The 22,622-nt window shown below is 33.3% G+C and overlaps 3 protein-coding genes and 2 non-coding genes across 5 annotated transcripts; 2 read left to right on the top strand and 3 right to left on the bottom strand.

The window, feature by feature from the left end:
* Positions 1-22: 22 nt before the first annotated feature.
* Positions 23-2,357, bottom strand: LOC142553256 (malate dehydrogenase, chloroplastic-like). Its single transcript, XM_075663378.1, has 2 exons — positions 1,986-2,357; positions 23-1,446 (listed from the first exon to the last, which is right to left on the bottom strand). Exon 2 carries the CDS (start codon positions 1,436-1,438, stop codon positions 203-205), a length of 1,236 nt encoding a protein of 411 aa, XP_075519493.1. The 5' UTR covers positions 1,439-1,446; positions 1,986-2,357; the 3' UTR covers positions 23-202.
* Positions 2,358-6,910: 4,553 nt separating this feature from the next.
* LOC142553266 (uncharacterized) lies at positions 6,911-17,546 on the bottom strand. The gene is made up of 11 exons (XM_075663398.1): positions 17,467-17,546; positions 16,987-17,124; positions 16,737-16,895; positions 15,937-16,028; positions 15,366-15,433; positions 14,877-14,920; positions 14,535-14,663; positions 14,305-14,448; positions 13,445-13,596; positions 8,526-8,616; positions 6,911-8,303 (listed from the first exon to the last, which is right to left on the bottom strand). The coding sequence occupies exons 3-9, from the start codon at positions 16,833-16,835 to the stop codon at positions 13,519-13,521; spliced, it is 654 nt and encodes a 217-aa protein (XP_075519513.1). The 5' UTR covers positions 16,836-16,895; positions 16,987-17,124; positions 17,467-17,546; the 3' UTR covers positions 6,911-8,303; positions 8,526-8,616; positions 13,445-13,518.
* A 1,594-nt stretch (positions 17,547-19,140) lies between these two features.
* LOC142554454 (uncharacterized) lies at positions 19,141-19,978 on the bottom strand. The gene is made up of 3 exons (XM_075665118.1): positions 19,780-19,978; positions 19,626-19,687; positions 19,141-19,548 (listed from the first exon to the last, which is right to left on the bottom strand). The coding sequence occupies exons 1-3, from the start codon at positions 19,868-19,870 to the stop codon at positions 19,411-19,413; spliced, it is 291 nt and encodes a 96-aa protein (XP_075521233.1). The 5' UTR covers positions 19,871-19,978; the 3' UTR covers positions 19,141-19,410.
* Positions 19,979-22,358: 2,380 nt separating this feature from the next.
* Positions 22,359-22,432, top strand: LOC142554906 (small nucleolar RNA Z267). The gene has a single exon (XR_012822270.1). It is a non-coding gene; the product is annotated as a small nucleolar RNA Z267 (small nucleolar RNA).
* An 86-nt stretch (positions 22,433-22,518) lies between these two features.
* On the top strand, positions 22,519-22,606 carry LOC142554908 (small nucleolar RNA R44/J54/Z268 family). The gene has a single exon (XR_012822271.1). It is a non-coding gene; the product is annotated as a small nucleolar RNA R44/J54/Z268 family (small nucleolar RNA).
* Positions 22,607-22,622: the final 16 nt, after the last annotated feature.

The raw sequence follows: 22,622 nt of genomic DNA on the forward strand, positions 1-22,622 counted from the left end.
TTCAAACATGTAAATCACCGGAGAGCTCAACGAAATACTCATTTTCTATAGTTGAAGAAATTTAAACATGACGATAGTAGGAAAAACTGCCAGTAAGTTGCCTACAAAACTGGAATGCAGATTCTGAGATACATGGATGAACCTGTAACGCTGCACCCCTTTATTTTTCCTGATAGATACTGCTTCCACAAAGCACTAAATTCTAAACAGCGACAGGCTGCTTCTGAACAAAAGCTACGCCTTTCTCAATGCTGGACTTCAGTTCCGGCTTTAGAGCTTCCAATGCCTTCTGTTCGTACTCGGTTAATTCTTGAAGGATAGATGGAATGAAAGCCTCCACGCCATTTCTTCCAAGCTTAATTCTTGAGGCAAAGAAAGGCAGCTCGGTAAGATCAGACTGGACATAAGCACATTCGTAGACGTCACTATCGCCATCCAGACCACGGAGGGACGACTCAACAAACCGAGCTGCAGCATATGCCATTGAAAGAGTGGCTGATCCTGCTCCAGCCTTGGCCTCCACAACTTCTGTGCCAGCATTTTGAATCCTCAAAGTCAGTTCTTGCACTTCTTCGTCACTAAAAGTGACGGACGGTTTGGTCTTCGACAACAAGGGGAGGATAGTAACTCCTGCATGGCCACCAATAACCGGGACATCAACATCAATAAGCCTCAGGCTTTTTCTTTGAGCGACAAAAGCATTCGCTCGAACTACATCAAGAGTGGTAACACCGAAGAGCTTCTTGGGATCATATACCCCTTTCCCTTTCAAGACCTCAGCAGCAATTGGAACTGTCGAATTTATTGGATTGCTTATGATGTGAATCAAGGCATCAGGGCAGTTGTCAGCAACAGCCTCGATTAATGTTTTCACTATGTTGGCATTTATGTTAAATAGGTCATCTCGGGTCATACCAGGCTTTCTTGGAACACCAGCAGGTATGACTACAACATCAGCACCCTTCAAACTATCGGGGAGATTGGATTCTCCGGTAAAATCTGAAACCACCGAAGGTGTGTTGCAGTGACTCAGATCAGCCGAAACTCCCTTCACGTTTGCTATATCATAAAGATTTAATTGAGAAACTAATGGTGACATTTTGATCAAAAGAGCTAGTGGCTGGCCTATACCACCAGCAGCTCCAAGAACAGCTACCTTGTAGGATGCATGAAGTTGAACATGATGGTATGCTCTATTGTTATGCTTTTCGGCTTTTCTGACATAAGAGTGCTTCAAAGCTGCACCGCTCTCGCTGCCCGTAAACAAAGACTTGAAGTCGTGTCTTATGGAGGTTGCTGCTTTGAGGCCATTGAAACTAATGAGGTGGTTTTCAGATTTCAACTTGGCACTCAATGACTTGAGTTGTGAATATGGGCCAACTTTGGAGCCAGTAGCTGATGTGGAGCCAATTGAAAAGGTGGTTGCTGATGTTGTCATCTCGCAACCTGAAATGACAAAAGAATTATGAAACTGTCAAAACACAAGCCAACAAACAACAGCATAGACCCCATTTACCCAAGGCCACAGGAAAAGAAGCTCACGATTCAATAATTACAAGCTTATAATATCTCACACGTTTTAAGCTAAAAGTGAAATATTCCAAATACTACAGTTCTGTGAAATTCTTAGCCACAAACCGACCCCCCAAAACCCAGATACTTCAACCTACCGCAAGATAAAACAAAAACCAGAATCGTAGACCAATTTGTTCAGCATTTGACGTTCAGTACTCAAGAAGACGCTACACCATTGGGGGAAAAACCGCAAATTTATAGCAACACTCAAAATTAAACAGGCAAAAAAAAAAAGACTTCACGCATCTGTACTCACACAATTCAAATTTAATAACCAAAGATTAATAAATCCATTAGGATGCTCCAGATCTATAGCAAAAAAAAAAACCACACACGCACGCACACACGAAATTCGGCGTATATTAGTAGGAAAAGAAAGATATCAAGAACAAGAAATTGAGCACAATTACCTCTTCCGATGACACTTCCACACTGAACCTGGAGATGACAGATGAATAAAAACTGTGAGAGCTATTTGATTTCAAAAAAAGACAGGCCTTTCTTTTCACGGATGAAAGGGGTTAGGAAGCCCACATAAGCCTCTCCGCCGCACAACTTCGACGAAATCTACAACCAGTAGTATATTTTAATACAATTTTTTTCTTTCTTCCTTTTTTCATATATTATAGATACAATTTAGATGGATTCATAAGTGGAATATACACTCACTGGAGGCGGCATAAATGTTGGCATAGATTCAATCCCTCCTAAAAGCAAAAATAATAATTTTGTTGTAATCCAAACAAATAAGTGGAATATGATTTAAAAAATTCGATCTTTTATATCAAAATGTACTAAATAAAACAATAAAAAAGTTTGGTTCGGTTCAAAACGAATTTTCGATTTCGATTTGGACAGTAAATACCTCTAGATATGGGTGAGCCCTGGCCAGAATCTTTTTTTAATTTTTTTATATGTTATTATAAATCAACGAAGAGTTAATATGTGGTTTAAAAAAAATGAATAAAATAAACATTAAAAAATGAATGGCTGAGATTATTTTTCTGTCGTTGATCAATCTCAATTTTTAAAAATTTAAAAATATAATTGAATCACAAAAAGCGAAAAATTGCCAAAAAAAATCTAATTTTTAAAAAATTTCTAAAAAACAATAAAAACAATCATCGATCATATTTTGAAAATCCAACTTTACTTCTATAAATTGACTTCATTATACATTCAAAAAATCACTTTCATTCAAGAAATCAAACTTTCTTCCTCTTTCATTTCATTTTAAATCTAAACATGAAAATGGATTCTTGGATAATTGATGATCCCAACAATCATTCATTAAATTCTTTTCAATTAAATTCTCAATACTCCAACAAACAAATATTGAGCTTTATATTCAATCAAACTCAATTTTACCAAAATTCCAATGAAACCCTTCCTCTTAAACTAAAAAAGAAAGGGAATGAGATAGGTGTTGATAATGGGGGTGAAGGCATCACAAGAAAACAATGGACGAAGACCGAAAATGAACGTCTCACAAAGACATGGTGACCAAACTCACATTGACAATTATCAAAGCAACACTAGTTTCTATGGATTGTTTGGAAGGAATATAATCATTAGTTGCCTAATAGATGGAAAGTATGTGCATAAATAACGTGTTACAACATTTTACATAATTTCGCTTTCCAAAATAAAATAAGTGAACTAAAAGTATTTAACCAAATTATATCGTTATTTGATATGAATGTATGTATTTTGAAATATTTTATTTTAATTAAAATTCAACAATTTTCTAATTAGATTTTTTTTTGTTTAGTATATTCAAATTCAAACTAATGTTCGAACAAGATTATGAGAATATATGGTGATAAAAAAATTGAAAAAAGTAACCAAAATTATTTGTTATAAGGTCTTTTTCAAAAAAATTACCAAACAAATTTTAAATATTTTAAGCTTTCAAAAAATTTATAGGTTGTTATGAACAACTTATGAACTGAATCAAACACCTTCTAAATCACTCACGCCTTCAAATTTGCAATTTGAGTGAACTAACTACGAGAAATCATCAAAATATTTTTTTTTTTTAAAAAAAACAAAGAAATGGCTTCACAATTTGTAAATAGTATAATAAACTCATCGGCCGATGAAATTTGTCAGAGAATTCCTGAAAAATCAATGATGTCATAGAAAAGGCTCGGGTCATCTTTGTACTCGGACAGAAAGAGAGGACCAAAATAAGACAAGTCCAGAGTTGCCAAGAAAAGACCGGGTGAAAACCATCTCAGGTAAAAAAAGTGTAACATGTTTAAACAACCTGAAGTGTGCAGCAATATGAGAAGCATATCAAACTACTATGGACTCATATAAGTCGGGCAAGACAATGTTGAATGATATTGCATTGCGAAAAAAAGCGTCTGGCCAAGCAGGGAAGCACTTAGCATCCTGGACAATTGCAGCTCTTTGGAGTCTTCCATGTCCAAAGAAGGCAGGGTATCCGAGAAAATTAAGTTAAGTGATAGTGGATCATGTCCTCTCGATAATCGAGGGGCCTGTTCCCCTCCATGTTTCAAAGTCATCCGACGCGGGTTTACTTTACCCTTCACCAACAAGAACCGTCTAGGTCGGTTCCTTCTTTTTCAAACCGACCAAGAGGAGATTGGAGTGGAGCTCACAAATATGAGTTACCATAAATGGTAATCATTAAAATAACAAATCAGTATCCATGACAAGATCCTTTGTCGGATACGGTTAGAGATATTAGGGGTTGGTGGGCGTTGATGGGCGAGAATGGAGGGTGGAGATAGAATAGAGATCAGAAATAGTAGTCTGAACTTCGGTTCAAATTTGCATCTTTTATGAGAGGCTAAAATTTAGCCACGTATTTAATTAATATTATTTATTATAAATTATAATTCGAGATTGTGTTAATATAAAAATAATAATAATCAAACATATCTGGATTTATATTTAAGAGTTCTAAAAATCCTTTTTCTCAGGGTTCATCTTTTCTAATATGGGAAAGAGACAAGGTGTGCCCCATCTCCCCATCTCATTGTACTTTATATGTTCATATTTATACCTCAATCCAAAATTAAAGCGATGTGTTATGTATATTGCATCAATTTTTATTTTATTTTATTTTTGAATATTCATCTTTCAAAATAAATAGAGATTTAAATATGAATAAGATGCCTCAATGGCATCTCCAATTTAAGAATATATTCTGATCTAGTAAATCATCTATTGAATATTTTTAGTGCACTTTAAAATTTTAGTTGCTAATATTGGTGCAATGATGTTAAATATTGTAGTGAATTTGACTTTCAAGTTGAACTACAATTCCCACTTTCCTGAGAAAGATAATGGATTAACACTGACCATAACATTACAGAGTATTTTCAGGTGCTTTAGCCCCAAAATTATAGCTTACATCCATCACATTGATACAATGAAGAATTTCTCTAATTCACTCTTGTTTTCTTTCTCACGGTGTCAAGAAAACGCCCTTGAATTTACACCAAGAAAATATCTCGCCAATTCTATCTCTATCACTCAATACTCTTAGTGAGTCTTCTGCACTGCACTTGAGTCTGCTTCATATATCGAAGGCTGGTCCAAGATTCAATTAACTCAACCTCCTTCTTAACCTGTTGCTGCCAGTGACGTGCATTTAATCTGATGAGATGAGTTATCAACTAACTAGGACAACAAAATCCTAGCTAACACTTTTAACTGTTACATTGACATGTAGTCATGTATTGAGTTCTATAACACTTTCATCCACAATTTGTTATTTAACTCGATACTATGTAGTAGAGCCTCCAATGGTCCTAAAGGGCAACACATCACTGGTTAAGTTGATTAATTCCAAACAATAATTGAACGTATTGCTTAGAAGAACTTCAATGCACATATTAGCGTGTGGGATTATGTTCAGTACTACTTTTGTTTACTTCAACAGACCCTGTCTCGATCAATTCCCTTACAAAATGTAGTTTTAGGTTTTTGTGTTTGGACCTTTCGTGGAAGACTTGGCACTTAGGTAAGTGCACAACACTTAATTATTGCAATAAATTACCAATGTCCTTTGTCCAATACCAAGTTCTTCTTCCAATCCTTTTATGCACATAGCCTCCTTAAAAGCCTCTGTAAATGCAATGTATAAAGCGTCTGTGGTAGACAAAGCTACCACATGTTGCAGCATTGCATTCCAGCTTACAGATGTTCCATATACTGTGGAAATGCATCCTATATGGGATTTGCAAATCAACATTCCAAATCTTTCCAAGACTTTACGTGAATAATTCTTTTGTATCAAATGCAACTCTCTTATGCTCCTGTCTTACAATCTCCATCCGAAGGATCTTCTTTGTTGCACCAAGATTCTTTGTTTCAAACTCATCACTGAGTTGAGCTTTAAGATTGCTAATTTCCAAAATATCATGTCATGCCAAAAGCATGTCGTCAAACATATAGTTGAACTTGTGATTTGCCATTAAATCTTTTATACTATTGTCTAGATGTTTGTTTCAAATCGTATAATGATATTTTCAACAAGCAAACCAATGGTATCTCAGATTTACCTCGGGTCGACTAATATACATGCTCTCTTCTTGCAATGAATGGGGATAAGTACTATAATACTTTATTATTTTAAAATCAATTGTATTATTTAATTTGGGTATATATATAGTTGTGTTGTGTGTATGTATTGACGTACTAGTATGTTGCGTAACTCATTTGTAAAAATATGATGTTGACATATCATACTTACAATTAAAAAAATATCATAACAAATCTCAGAGGGATATCAGATCATTTAACTTTCTAGACCGATATCTCTCTACAGTGAGAGATCAGGGAATTGGAGGCCAATGAGGGTTTGTTGCAGCTATCACCTCTATGATTGGAGGCCAATGAGGGTTTGTTGCAGCTATCACCTCTATGATGATGATGCACAGAATATTGGTCATCGATGTCCATAATTGGTTGGGACCATATTTTTTCAATATTGATGATATTTACAGCAATATTTATTATCTATTTAGGGGGCATCCGGATGCCAGGGAGAATAAGGATGATGTATTTGGAATTAAAGGCACTCAAATCTCTTTGATTTTTGACTTTATTAAACCAATTGGTTTAAAAGCTAGTGCTATAAGCAAAAACCCATCGAAAAGAGACAAGCTATCTCATTTCGACAGATAGGTAAGATTACAATTAAAATATACTTGTATATACATACACGCTTATACTAAATTTCTTCTTTTTTGTAGGCTTTAAGATATGCAATTGATTCATATGAAAATGGCCGATTATTTCAGTGATGCTCGTCCATGAAAGCTTTAAGGACTGTAGAACGGTATGCATCTATTTACAAAGGTTGTTTACAAATGACCAAATGAGTTTGAAAAGTCATCTAAAGATCCGAATCCCCATGCAGTTGTAATTGTCGGAAGTTTCAAAATCGAAACTCAGAGAGGATATGAACAGTACGTGATTGTGCAAAACATCTAAAGGTCACAAGAGGGCACTTACCATGAACTAGGAACACAACAATTATGATATACACAATTTTAAAAAGCTTAACTGAAAATATCAGAAAGTACTTCATTTTTCGATTAGATAATAATAAAGTAGACAATTGATATCACAAAAAACTTGGTCGTAGAAATCGTATGATATTAAAAACAATTTGGCTATACTGACGAAGACTAACATCAACCGTTGGAACAAAAAAATTTCTAACATAATTGTTGTGTTCCTAGTTCATGGTAAGTGCCTCTTGTGACTTTTAAATGTTTTGCACAATCACATACTGCTCATATCTCTCTGAGATTCGATACTGAAACTTTCGACAATTACAACTGCATGGGGATTCGGATCTTTAGATGGCTTTTCAAACTCATTTGGTCATTAGTAAACAACCTAGAAACATTTATTTTTTTTATAATTTCAAATTATAGACAAATTTAATACCATTAAACATTAGTTACAAATAATTTAATAAATACAAGCACACCGTTCTACAGTCCTTAAAGCACTCGTGGATGAGCATCACTGAAATAATCGATCATTTTTATACACATTGGACAACTTAGTCCCTTTCCAACATCTCGCATATCATAAAGCGAACAAACAAGAAGAATTTAGTATAAGCATGTGTGTATACATAAGTATATATTAATTGGAATTTTGTAATCTTACCCATCTGTCAAAATGAGATAGTTGGTCTCTTTTCTCTGGATTTTTGCAGATGGAGCTAGCTTTTAAACCAATTTTTTTAATAAAGTAAAAAATCAAAGAGATTTTAATCATCTTTATTCTCATTAACATCCGGATGCACCCGAAATAGATAATAAATATTGCTGCAAAAATCATCAATATAGAAAAAATATGGTCTCAAACAATTGTGGACATCGATGAACAATATTTTGTGCATCATCTCCATAGAGGTGATAGCTACAACAAACCAGAATCGGCCTCCAATTCCCTAGTCTCTCAATGGAGAGATATATCGGTCTAGAAAGTTAAATGACCTGATATCCATCTGAGATTCATTAAGATATTTTTTAATTGTACGAATAACATGTCAACAGCATATCTTCACGAATAAATTACGCAACACACTAGTACATTAATTCATACACACAACACAACTACACATATATCCAAATTAAATAATAACATCAATTTTAAAATAACGAAATATTATATTACCTATCCTCATCCATTACAGCAAAATTGCGAGACATAGCTGAGTTTTGCATGAGCTGCCAAGAAAACCACCAGTAAATAATATAATCATCACTATTAATATTTTTTTTAAATATTAATTGTTTCAAGATAATTAATCTTTAACAAAAAATAAAATATATATATAATCCAATTTTTAATATTATTCACAAAATACTGATAATAATAATAATAATAATAAGCTAGAACAATAATAAAAATTATAAAGAATCAGAAAATATTGACTTGAAATAAATTACCTGAGAATCAGAAGCAATCAAGATGCCAAAATTTTCAATAGTTCATCCACGACAAGTTCCAAAACAATCAATTCTTGCTATTCATATCGACCTGTAAAAGTCCAAGAAAAGTTTAATTGTATCATTTTCATAGGTCATGCAGATGCTGGGACGGAGCTAGGCAATTTATGGGAGTAGGGTGAAATAAAATTCAAGTTAGTTAATCATTACTTAAAAAAATAAAAACATAAATCTAGTTTTTAATATTATTCACAAAACAATATTGTTTCAAAATAAATTATTAGAGAATTAGAAGTGACAAGAATCCCAACATTTTCCATACCTCATCTACGAAAAGTTCCAAAACAATCAATTCTTGCAAGTTGCAACTCATATTGACATATAAAACTCCAAAAAAAGTTTAGTCGCATCATTTTCATAGGTCGTGGCATCGTGCAAATGTAAACATAATATTCCATGAAAACAGATTAGTTAAAGAAAGTATAAAAGTGTTATAAAACTCAATACATGTCATTTAATAGTTAATAAGTAGAATTAACTAGAGTTAGTTGTGGATAACCCATCTCATCAGATTAAACGTACATCACTGGCAATGACAGGTTAAGAAGGCGGTTGGGGTTAACTGAATCCTAGACCAGCCTTGGATATATAAAGCAGACTAAAGGGAAGTGCAGAAGACTGACCAAAGACTATTGAGTGATAGAGATATATTTGGATGTTTTGCTACACATGGGACAACTTGGTCCATTTCCAACATTTCATATGAATCAATTGCATATCTTAAATCCTATAAAAAAAAAAAAGAAGAAATTTAGTATAAGCACGTAAATTTTACATTCCTCTTTGGACTATTTAAAATCTAAAGGTGTCCTTTGCGCCTTGGTGAGCCGTGCGCCTTTAACAACTATGTTTAATCCTGATAATTATAATATTTTGTTCCATATGACAGCACGATCATCAAAATAATATTTTGATGTCCTGGGGCTTAGAGCCCAAAGCGCAAAACGAAACACACGGTTTCACAGAAATAGGGCGCAATAAATAAAATAAAATATTCTAAAAAGATAAAAATAAAATCAAATTATTTTAGAAAATGTGAAATATATGATTTCAAATATTAAAAATCATCATTTTCATCTTCCAAGTATCAATTTTAAAATGCCAGAGCAGAGGCAATGTAGGCCAGCAGCGACACATCATTACGGTTTTTTCTGTTTTATTTTGTAATAAATAGAGGAGAAATCACTCCTCTGTTATAATTTTTTTCAACAAAAAGGTTGTTATTCTTTGAAGCTCGCTTAGAGCGCACAGAACCGTGCACTTTGGAGAGCACAGAAGCACACACTGAGCTTCGATGTGCCTTGCAAGTGCACACTTTTTGCGCTTTTGACAACAATGAGCAAAACTTTATGATTATCAGGTAAAACTTATCAGGTAGCTCATTATGAATAGAACAATTAGATGCCCTAAAAACTAAGAAAATCTTAAAAGTAGAACATACAAATACTTAATCAACGGAAAATGAATATAAGAACACGATAAAACATAATTTCTAGGTATTCTGGATACGCTTGTACCATGTGTCAGAGGGCTGAGCTTCATCTCTTTGACAGAGTTTTTTAACATAATCATCCACATTGTCAACCAACATTGAAATTTCACCAGTACACTAAAAAAAATAAGACAAAAATCAAACTCCAAACTTCTTAGTCAACAAGTAATGATCAAAGGAACAACATTTGATGACACAAATGCATTCCTCTTCTGCCTATTTAAAATCTACTTTAAATTTTACAAATTATGGTTTCGACATCTGTGTCATACTTCATCCTGGGTTTCATTCAATCTCGGAGTGTAGCAGCACAATGCACCAACCGGAAACTCAAGGAAATACTTCAAGCATTTACTTAAAAGCACACTGACACAAGCATCAAATCTCATTTGGTGAGCTACATTTAGAACTTGCCAACCACCATAATCCATAGAGTAATGCTACATGTACAACCAAATTTGTACAACAATTTTTATAACACAAAAAAAATCAATACAAAAATTTCATTTATCAACATCTCATGATAAATTCAACGGAAAATCTCACGATATAATAACAAAATCTCACGATTTAATTGTTGTAAATATCGTTGTATGATATTTTGGTTGTACCTTTAGCATTATTCTAATCCGTATCCCTTCTTTGTCTTAAATATTTTACTCCCGATTTCATTATGGCTATGGACTTTGAAACATCAACAAAATCCGAAAAAAATCTAGGCATGTATCACATAGTTAAAATAACCTAACCATCTATGGTTTAAAGGTAAAATGAACAAACTACTAAACCTAAACATCTTCATGACAGATTAAGAATTTTAATTTATTTAAGTTGGTTTGAATTGGCGTGAAAAACCTTTGCAACTACACGGAAGATAGGAATTTATAAGACTGTTAACAAAGATATTTTGTTCGACACAACTGGTTATGTACTCCATACAACAAAAACCATTGAAGATTCACATAAACCAATAACAAATATTGCGCAAATTCTAATAAAATATGCATAAAAAACGAGGATATCATGGCGAGGATGTTTCAACACATTAACAATACATCGAAAAAGATGGCACTCATCACTATCACCATCCTGAGCGCAGACAGTCATGAATTTACATACATATGAAGAGTTAAGCTTGACAACCTTCACGAGATTGAAATTCTTTTGCTGTGAACAAAAGAATTGCAAAACGAATTTTTTATGTGCATTAAATAATAAGGATTAAGGGCTGCCAATAAACCAAATAATATATCTAGCATTTTCCCTATTGTACAAGCTCAATACTAGTTTTGCCCCACTGTTGACATCATATCCCCTGTCGTCAATGTTCACGTGTCGTGGCTCCACCAACACGAAGCACATGCGGTTGAGTGTATAATAGGCATCACATATCTGTCAACAAATTTTGTTTAAAAAAGGTTTAGTGTACAAGAAAATGCTATCAGTTGAGTCCAAAAATGGTAGGTCCAATTTAAGTTTCTATAAGTTGTGGGTCAAAAACCACCAGCAGGACCGCCGCCGACAACGGCCACTCTGAGGTTGCGGCCAGCCACTCTTGGGCTAGATTTTGATGCTTTTACACGGAGCACTTTGCGGCGCTGGAATGGAACAGCGGCGGCGGCGGAATGGCTGTCCAACGCCGTGGAGTGGCGGAGCCCGACGAAGGATTTGAGGACGATGGAAGCCATTGTTGAGATTCTTGGGAAGACAATAGAGAGGGAGTCTGTAATATACTGATGGATCCTTTGTTGGATATGGCTAGGGATATTAGGGGTTGGCTAGCGTTGGATGGGCGACAATGAAGGGAGGAGATTGAATTAAGATAAGTCTACCGTTTATTTAACAAACAAACTTTAAATATTTTGTGGAACTGAATCAGTTGGATTGACCTCATTTAGGTGATATTTAGTTATGTTGACATGAGTCTGTCTGAGTTGCGTCAGTTTGGATCTCACTCTTTGTAGGTCAACACACTGATCATCTGGAGAGTTAGTTTGTCTAATTTGCTCGCCAAATATCTCAAGTATCATTCATTTGTTCAGTTGACATTGTTTCATCAAATACAATAAGTTTCTTCAAAATTTAAAGTTTGTTTGTTAAATACATGGTAGACTTTACTAACTTATAAATAACCAATAAATATAACATCAGCTGAGTTAGCATCAAAAGCTTTCAGATGATTTTTACCGCTGTTATGAAAAAACATTTGCAACCAAATTTTTTTAGATGGGATGATATGGGTCGTTTGCCATGTCAGATCTCATTTGGTATCTTGCCCCATATCTTGTTTATAATTGATCTGTTCTGATGATAGCATGATGTGTTAATTGTTTTGATCCAAAATCTTTGAGAAATTCCAGTATCAGCAAGTATTGTTCTAGCGGCGTCTTTAAGAGTCTTATTCCTTCTCTCAACAACTTCATTTTGCCGAGATGTTATAGCTGCTGAGAATTCATGTCTGATTCCATGAATTTCTAAAAATACCGACAAAGTTTGATTAACAAATTCAATTCTTCTATCAGACCTAATTTTGTCAATTCTTTTTTATTTTTCATTTTAAAGTATTTTGAAAGTTTTGATCAGTTGAGTAACAATTTGATTTTTTGATTTTAAAAAAATGATTCAAGTGAATCTTGAGAAATCGTCAACAATAACTATAATGTATTTCATCATGTATAACTTTTAATAAAACAAATGTTAGGCCCCACAGTTATTGTTCAGATTGTCCAAGACAAATTCATCATTTAAAATATGGATGCAAGACAATACAATAAAAATTCAATAAAAAGAATTTTTTTTAAAAAAAATACAAATATTTGATGGTCTTCATTGTAAAGTTAAAAGAAATACATCATAATATTTTTTTCATGTGTTATTGTTATATATTTTTCTGTATCCAAAAGAATTTGAAATTATAATTTTTAAAATAACAGATATTTGATGGTCTTCTCTCGTTATAGTATAACGAGAGAAGCGAGTGCTAAATACATGAAATGTAGGGAGTATCAATGCAAATTATCCGAAAAAAGTTAGAGAAACGAATAGGAGATATGCCTTCACCTTGTTTCCAAAAATTGAACTAAGATATATCAAAAAATGCTTGATAGATGACCATTCACTCCTAACTCTTAATAGCTATTTTAAATTGTTTTGGGCAATAGTACTTATTTAATATTTCAAACTCTCTTCATGACCACCAGAAAAGCCAGAGTCAATGCCAACAGAACCACCAGCACTAATATCATTTTTACTATCACTTTCATTCAAAAAAAAATATGAGTTAGAAAATACCACACAAGAATGAACACACACACACACACACACACATAGGTGAGTGGAAAAGATAGACATTAATTAAACATCTAACCTTGTATTACCGGAGCAAGAAATCGCCAAACTAGAATTGACAACAGCATCAACATCCCAGTCATCGAGAGCAAGTTACTTGAGACAGTCACTCATATGTGGATAAATCTTATTATTATCATCCTGCTCAGCCGTAATCGTAATTTTATCGTCCTAAAGAAATACGACAAGAATGAACTTCCAAAATTCTTATGTCAAAGAGAGAGAAGCTTGCGTCTTCAATGGTACAATTTACATTCCTCTTTGGATTATTTAAAATCTCAACCGAAATTTACGTCTTATGTCTGCCATTCGTCTTGTACTTGGTTGTAGGTTTCACTCGTGCTGGGTCTGCAGCCTCACACCATCTACATCACACGGCACCACAACTCAAAAAGGATTTTCAAGCATTCACTAAAAATACAGTGACAAATACGCCAAACTTATTTGGCTGCCTACATCTACAACCTCAGGTCCATCAGTCACCATATCTTCGCTCTGCCTTCAATTTTATCTTTCCCCATTTGGTATCTCATGGCTACAGACTTACACACTTTGATAGACTCATATTCACATATTTGTCAGTCAAATTATACAAGCAACTCATAGTTTATAAGATGAAAAGAACTTGCTAGTAAATCCAAATTCCTTGATGAAATAACTAAGAATTTTATTTCATTATAGTTGGTTTGATTGATTTGCATATCCCTTGTACCAACCTATACTTAACATGGACTTTCCAGATTGTAAATCAAGATATTTTGTCTGACGACAGCGTCCACAGATACCAAACCATTGAACAATCACGTGAACTAGGCACAGCGATAATGTGAGCAAGTAATAACATCGAGAGGATGGTACGTTAACCTCACAAAGCAATACCTCATCATCACGCTTAAAGCAAACAGCTCGAAAAAGACGATACTCGTCACTTCTACCATTTTGTGCCCAGAAAGTCATGCAGTAGTAACATCGATCAACAAAAGAGTAGAGCTTCTCAACTTTTACGAGCATGAAGTTCTTTTGCTGTTATTTCCCCAAAAATATGCAGAACAAATTAGTATGTGCACTACAAAATCTGGCCTGCAAAAATGCTAAATAATAAGTCTAACTTCTTTTTTATTGTAGAAGTTTATGGCCGATTTCGCATATTCTGTGACCCAGTCAAAGCAGTTAACATCCACTGATGTCAACGTTCCACACTTGTTATACAAACAAGGGTCCAAATAGTCTTCACACATCTGTCAACAAATTTAAACAAAATTTAATTTTCGAGGTGCGGTAATACAGATGGTTCCCACCAAATTATTAGATCTAATTCATGAGTTAACAATTGTGGGTTTGCTAGGAAATTTGCATCAAATTTTCTTCCCGAATTGTGTTTCTTCTAAGCAAGGACAAACAAGATCTAAAGAAAAGAAACAAATGGACTAGAAATGAAGAAATTTGTGTACCTTGTGGAGATCTGAAAACGATTTCTCTCCCATTATACGAAAAACTGCAAAATTAGCATCAGAACGCAATTGAAAATTTCCTTTTGCTGGAGTAAATTTCACAAATATTAAACATCTTTCGTAGTACAAAACAAAACTTCATTTGATGGCTTACTGATAGGTGTCGATTTTACGTATCTAAGTGCATCATTTTAAGTCCATTAGTCCGAAAGTTTTGGGGATTAACAACTATGTTTTTATCGTGTGATTAATGAATTTTTACTTTGTGCTGCCTAATAATTTCAATACTACCATATTTTTTCCATTTAATAGTTATATATACATATGTATAAAAGTTAATAGTGCTTCTTGCTTTGATAAGGCGTGCGCCTGAGGCTAAAGGTGCCCTTTGCGCCTTGGTGAGCCTTGCGACTTTAACAACTATGTTTAATCCTAATAATTATAATTTTCATTATTATTTTATTGGGTTTGATCCATCACCGATCTTACTTGTATGCGAGACATGAATTACACCATCAGAACCAAGAGCAGAATCATCCCGAAGATCATTTCTCCTGCTTTCACAATTGACAAAAATAGCTAGTAAGAAAATGTTTCACAATCACGAACCTAATCAAAAAAATATAAGCATATTTTTCCAATTAAAAAAGGATATAAAATAAAAAAGAGCAATATAAGTGGGAAAAAACATTTCCTAAACATTTAGCCTTACGTTACTAATAAAAAAAAGGCAAGGAGCCACAACGCTTTCATCCGTATCACTGCACTATCATTAATATAACATTTGGGTGTCCTGGGGCTTAAAGCCCAAAGAGCAAAACGAAGCACACGATTTACATAAATAAAGCTCAATAAATAAAATAAAATATTCTAAAAAGATAAAAATAAAATCAATTTATTTTAGAAAATATGAGATAACAAGAATTAAAAATCATCATTTTCATCTTCCAAGTATCAAATATTAAAACGCGAGAGCACAGGCAATGTAGGGCAGCAGCGACACATTATTAGGGTTTCTTCTGGTATATTTTGTAGTAAATAGAGGAGAAATCGCTTATACCATGTGTCCGAGGGCTGATCTTCATCTCTTTGACAGAGTTTTTTGACATAATCATCCACATTGTCAACCAACATTGAAATTTCACCAGTACACTAAAAAAATAAGACAAAAATCAAACTCCAAACTTCTTAGTCAACAAGTAATGATCAAAGGAAAAACATTTGATAACACAACTGCATTCCTCTTCCGCCTATTTAAAATCTACTTTAAATTTTACAATTTATGGTTTCGACATCTGTGTCATACTTCATCCTGGGTTTCATTCAATCTCGGAGTGTAGCAGCACAATGCACCAACAGGAAACTCAAGGACATACTTCAAGAATTTACTTAAAAGCACAATGACACCAGCATCAAATTTCATTTGACAAGCTATATTTAGAACTTGCCAACCAGAGTTCACCATAATCCATATCCCTTATTTGTCTTAAATATTTACCTCTCCCGATTTCATTATGCCTGTGGACTTTGAAACATTAACAAAATCCGAAAAAAAAATCTAGGCATGTATCACATAGTTAAAATAACCTAACCCTCCATGGTTTGAAAGGTAAAATGAAAAAACTACTAAAGCTAAACATCTTCATGACAGATTGGTTTGAATTGGCGTGAAAAAACTTCGTACCAACACGGATGATAGGAATTTTTAAGACTGTTAACAAATATATTTTGCTCGACACAACAGGTAAAGCACTCCATACACCAAAAAACATTGAAGATTCACATAAACCAATAACTAAGATTGCACAGATTCTAATAAAATATGCATAAAGAACTAGGATATCATGGCGAGGATGGTACCTTGATCTCACATAACAATACATCCTGTTTCAACACATTAACAATACAACGAAAAAGATGGCACTCATCACTATCACCATCCTGAGCGCAGACAGTCATGAAGTCACATGCATATGAAGAGTTGAGCTTGACAACCTTCACGAGATTGAAATTCTTTTGCTGTAAACAATAAAAAATGCAAAACAAATTTTTTATGTGCACTAAATAATAAGCATTAAGGGCTGCCAATAAACCAAATAATTTATCTAACATTTTCCCTATTGTACAAGCTCAAGGCTAGTTTTGCCCCACGGTTGACATCATATGCCCTGTCGTCAATGTTAACATGTGTTGTGGCTCCACCAACATGAAGCACATGCGGTTCAGTGTCATAATAGGCATCACATATCTGTCAACAAATTTGTTTAAAAAAGTTTAGTGTACGAGAAAATGGTAGGTCCAATTTAAGAGTCTATAAGTTGTGGGTCAAAATAATACTGCATAAATCTGCAACAAGTACAAAATGTTGGATACAATCCAAGAGGATGTAAATTGTGGGTCAACGAATAATGCAGCACTTTGCATCAAAATTTTATTTCCCCACTTTTGTGTTTCTTGTCCGCAATGAAAAAATTATAAGATTGGGGTCGAAACAAATCGTCCCAAAATATTTAAAAAAAATCATAAAACAGCAAGGCGAAACGAAAACATATGATAAAAGAAAAACAAAGCGAGAGAGAGAGATCGGAACCGAGAGAGTCGAGAGCTGATTCGGTGCTACAGCGCGTACGAACAGAAACCCTAGCCAGAGTGTAGGCGGAGGAAAAGATGAAATTGTTGAGCGTGAGAGATGGATATATAATATAGAGTTAATTCGCCATGCACCCCTCAGAATTTAATTCCTTATATTTTTGACCTTATACCATTTATATTTTGTAAACTAATTTTTAATATAATTTTATATCAAAATTGTCCTGACCAATTACCTCTTACCTTCTACCATTCTAAATCGTCCCCTTTAATTATTTTTGTCCACGTGAATTGCCGACGCCATCGTATTTATTTATTTATTAAAAGAATAAAACGACCAAATTGTCACGTAGAATTAGTGTTTTTTCTAGAACTACTGATATATTATTAATAATTATTAGATCTTGAGTTTCAAAAAATCATTTGAATTGATAGCTTAAATGGGTGTGCACTACAAAAAAAAAAAAATGGTTTGTGATGCTCAAATCCATCGCTAAAACTGCCACCACCGTAACTAATTCAGTTGTCGTTGACCTTGAAAAACCGTCGCTAAATTTAATATATATATATATAATCAAATTTTTATTTTATATTTAAAATTTTATATATCAATTTTTTTAAAAAAAAATTATTTATAATGTATTTGAATATTTATCAAACATAACAAATTTCGCTAACCGTGTTCGGAAAAAAAATTAAATTAATATATATTCAACTGAATCCAATTAATATTGTATATAAAATAAATCAAGTCTGACTGATGTTTAAACTAAGAAGTGGAATAAAAATCATACACAACATATAATAAAATACTACGATGTTTCGATCTTATCATCGTCGTAACCATCGTGATCGAGCCCTAGAATCTTCGGTCAGGCTACTCCTCAACACGGATCTCTTATTTGAATCATCCACGAAAAAGTATTACTTTTTATGCTCAGAGTATTATTTTTATTGTGAATATCGGTAAAGTTGACCCGTCTCACAGATAAAGATTCTTAAGACCGTCTCACAAGAGACATACTCTTGCCTAAAAGATCGAGCCATCATGTGACTTAATTTATTTCTAAATTTAATTAATTTATAACTATTTAAGCCTAAGATTTTCTTATGTTGGTTTTTAATAAAATAATATAGAATATTCCAAATATTCTGTTTTCGAAATTATTTAATAAATAAATAAACATTATCTGGATACTAGAATCTATCACATTTTTTCCTATAGATAAAAGAGATCGTGGCATCAAAGCAAAAGACATTTGGCCGTTATTGTAAAATTAGTGAACTCAATTTTTTATGCGAATATTTTTATATTTAATTTTCTCCCAATAATATTTTAAAAGATATAATTGATTATATTACATAATCTTGAATCTGCACTCAAAGAGAAAGTGCGCAACAACTCAAAATGCACTTGTGTATATGCACTCAATTTTAAATTCATCCACTTGTTGCTCAAGGTTAATTTTATTACATTTAAAATCCTGGAAATCATTTATCTCAAATTTAATTTTGAGCTCTATAATTTAGATATTCAAGATTTTGAACTTTTTTGTTCACCGTATGAATTAGTAACACTGCATAAGCTCTTTTTTTTTCCGTTTTTCGAAAAAGTTTACTGAGTTGTCAAGAAACATTCTTATCGCGATTTCAAAGAAAAACATACACGAATAATGTAACATCATGCTCTTCACATCAAAATAACTATCCTAAGACAATCATCTAGCTAGATATCATTTTCTAGAATTTTTGTGTTGAGGAGGAAATAGCTGATTCGTTTACTCTTTTTTCCTAACACAGTATCATATTATAACAAGCAGTATCATATTATAACAAGCATGCACTATGTAGTTCGATACCCGAGCACCCACGCATTCAATGTAACTCGATCGAATTCAGAATTGAAGTACCGAAAACACTACTATTTTAGCCAAGATCGATTGGTTCAGCAGTCTAGACAGCCTCTTCCGAGTTGTGTTCTTGGAGTGTGGCGATTATTAGCCCCAGATCCCGGATAGTCATTCACCTCTATTTCCATCAATCTTCTCCTTTTTGTAAACTCCCACTTTTCACTTTTATTTTCCTGCATATTTAAACTTCAGTATGGGAAATTTTAATGAATGCACGACCATGTCAAAGATTTAGCAAGCGCATACATACCATGTAAACTTCGTCTGCGACTGATCTATAACTTCGAGATTTCTGCACCAGATTTCCACTTCCTGAAATTAATTAGGAAGTGATAAAAAATGTCATGCAAAATCATCAGCAACTGTTCAAGATCCACATGAAATATTGCCTGCAGCTAGCTTACTTGTAACAGGGATTGCAACAATATTCGATCCAAAAATGCAAGAAAAACACAAAATAAGCAGCAACAGGCGAATGCCAGAAGTATTATCCATCGATGTCGAAGCAAATTTTAGACGCACTCACAGAATCTAATCTTAATTATATCTTCCAGCCATGTAAGAAATAGTTTATGTGTAGGTTATTATATAAAACAGCGAAGTTAGTGGTGGAAAATTAGCATATTTATAATTCAGTGGGACTGGTTTTTTGCTGAAACGAGTGAAAGAAAGTCAAAAAGAGTGGTGGCATGCAGCACAAGGTCATCATCGCAATCATGCATGTGGATACTATTTAATATGTGTGTGGAAAGTGTCGGACAAACCCATTCCATTTTAATTTGCCGTTGTCTTCCTAATTTCGTAATATATATTTTTGTATTCATGCTACAAGAACAACACGGATTAGAGATCGATTAACGATCAATTTGATTGATATCAATAACCTTGATCGGTCTTTAAATTAGCGACCACATTTATGTCGTCGTTCTCTAAGATAGAGACCGATATTTTTTATGTGATTTCTACTTTAGATACCAAATTAAATAATTAAAGTCGAGTGATTACGATCAATTATATTTTATGTTAGTCTCCGGCATAACATTTTTTTTTGTTTGTATTTGCTGCTATTGTATCATGGAAACGTACTCTTATATATTAGAACGCCGTGGAAAAAATAAAAAGTCACCATACCCCACCTCGAAAAATAATAAGATTAATAAATCTTATTTAATAATAACTCGAATTCCTACATACATTCACTATACAAGCTAAGATTAATGAATCTTGTATACATACACTAATTAAGTCACCGACTCCACTATACAAATTTCTTATTTCAAGAGTTGACTACTTTTTGCTTATTATAGTACTCTACAAAATTAACCTTACTTTTCCAACTTTCATACGGAGGAAAAAAAAAAGACGACATTGTATGAAAGTTGGACTTTGATTTAAAGCGAAGGAAAAGTCAAAATGGTAACTCTTGCGGAAATGGAAGGTGACATCCAAATTTCCGGTCACGCTGGAATCAGTCAATTTCACATATATAATAAGCTTGGGTTTAGAATTTTATGGGAAAATAAATGTGCCAAGTTTTTTTTAATATAAAAAAAATTGGCAACTATAAACGATATATCATAAAGCGAAATACATTGATATTTTATTTAGAACGTACATCTCTATGATTTTTTGATTTATTTTTGCTATAACAAATAAGATTTTTTTTCTTATTTATTATTTTTTAAAAACAGAAATTAACTATTTATAAGCCTTCAAATAAATTTTAAGGTCCCCATGGAATTAACTAGTTAAATCTAAAATTAGATTTCTACTAACATAAAGTTAAAAAATAATTAAAAATTTCTAATCTGTTATTTAATAATCGGGCGTGGATTGACGAGTTAATAAATACAAAAAATTATAATCATGTAAAATGTATGTATGTATGTGATTGATTGATTGATTAATTAAATATAACCTGACATACTAACATACATTACTTTATTTATTTACACACTTAATAAAGTATATTATACGTTTTGTATAATACTTGTATCATATTTGTCTTGCTTAAATAATATTTTGTAGTTCAAATTAAATACATTTAACAAGAACAAAAATGCTTGGCCTACCAATTTCACATATATTTTTTAAAAAAAATTAAATTTGAAAACGATTTAAAATTAGGTTATCTAATTTTTTTACTCGATGTCGTAGTTAGAGGTGACTCACCTATGTAGTAGAATAAATCTACCCGAATTACTCGGTCAGGTACCTGACATTTCAAACTCATTTTATTTGCCCCATCGAATAACATATCATCTACCTAGCCACCTAATCGTCTCTCTCAAAAATCATCCCAAACCCTAGAAAATCAAACTCTCGAAGATCTAGAATAAGATTTAATTTAAAAAAACCAACCCGGTCTGGAACCCAAACTAGTTAGTCGGGTAGTCCAGATTCCAACTCGTGCCCACCTTAAGTTGGTAATCTAGACCAGATTATACTAGAATTGGGTCAGGCTTAAAAATTGAGATAATTATTTGTTTTGAAGCCCAATAGAACTAGCCTTGGAACCAGCCCACCTTACATGGTCGTTCGGTAAATTTAGTGCTCGGGTCACGAAACCCTAGCCGCGGCGAACCCCCTTCTAAATTCATACGGATCTCCTATATATATACACATGCTCACTTGGCGACAGATAATCAGAAACCCTAAATCTGAGATACCTTAAAACTTCGGATCCGGCCGCTCTTCTGTTCCTGCTGGGTAACGTTCACCCTTCGTGATGATCCAAGTTAATTCGTCTTATTTTTCTGTAGAACATGATTGCCTCAAATTGAAAATGATGATTATTCGCCATAATTGAGGAGAAAGATGAGATTTTTATGGGGAAATCAGAATATCTGATTCAATTCTTTTGGGCACTGGATATATATATATATATATATATATATATTTTTGTTTTTACTGAATTTCCAATGCGTGAAGGGTGGTTTAGCTTTTTCTTGATTGATTTTTCGCTTTTCCCCCCATTAGATGTGTTATGCCTGTGATGGTGTTAAATATACTTTGAGTGATTCTCTATGAAAAGCATATATTCATCTGAGGCTTGGACGCATTTCAACTTTTGTTCCATTTTTCACTATAATCTTTTTTTAGAGATTATTTTTCCCTTTATATCTTTGATTAAGTCTTAATTGTTGGCAAATGATGATAAAAATAGACAGGGACATCAGAGCTCCACGGAGTGAAGATGACTATGTCTAATGGGAATCTCTTTGATGCTATAATTTAATTATTTTTG

Source organism: Primulina tabacum, chromosome 8 (genome assembly GCF_025594145.1).
Source record: "Primulina tabacum isolate GXHZ01 chromosome 8, ASM2559414v2, whole genome shotgun sequence".
NCBI classification, from domain to species: Eukaryota; Viridiplantae; Streptophyta; class Magnoliopsida; order Lamiales; family Gesneriaceae; genus Primulina; species Primulina tabacum.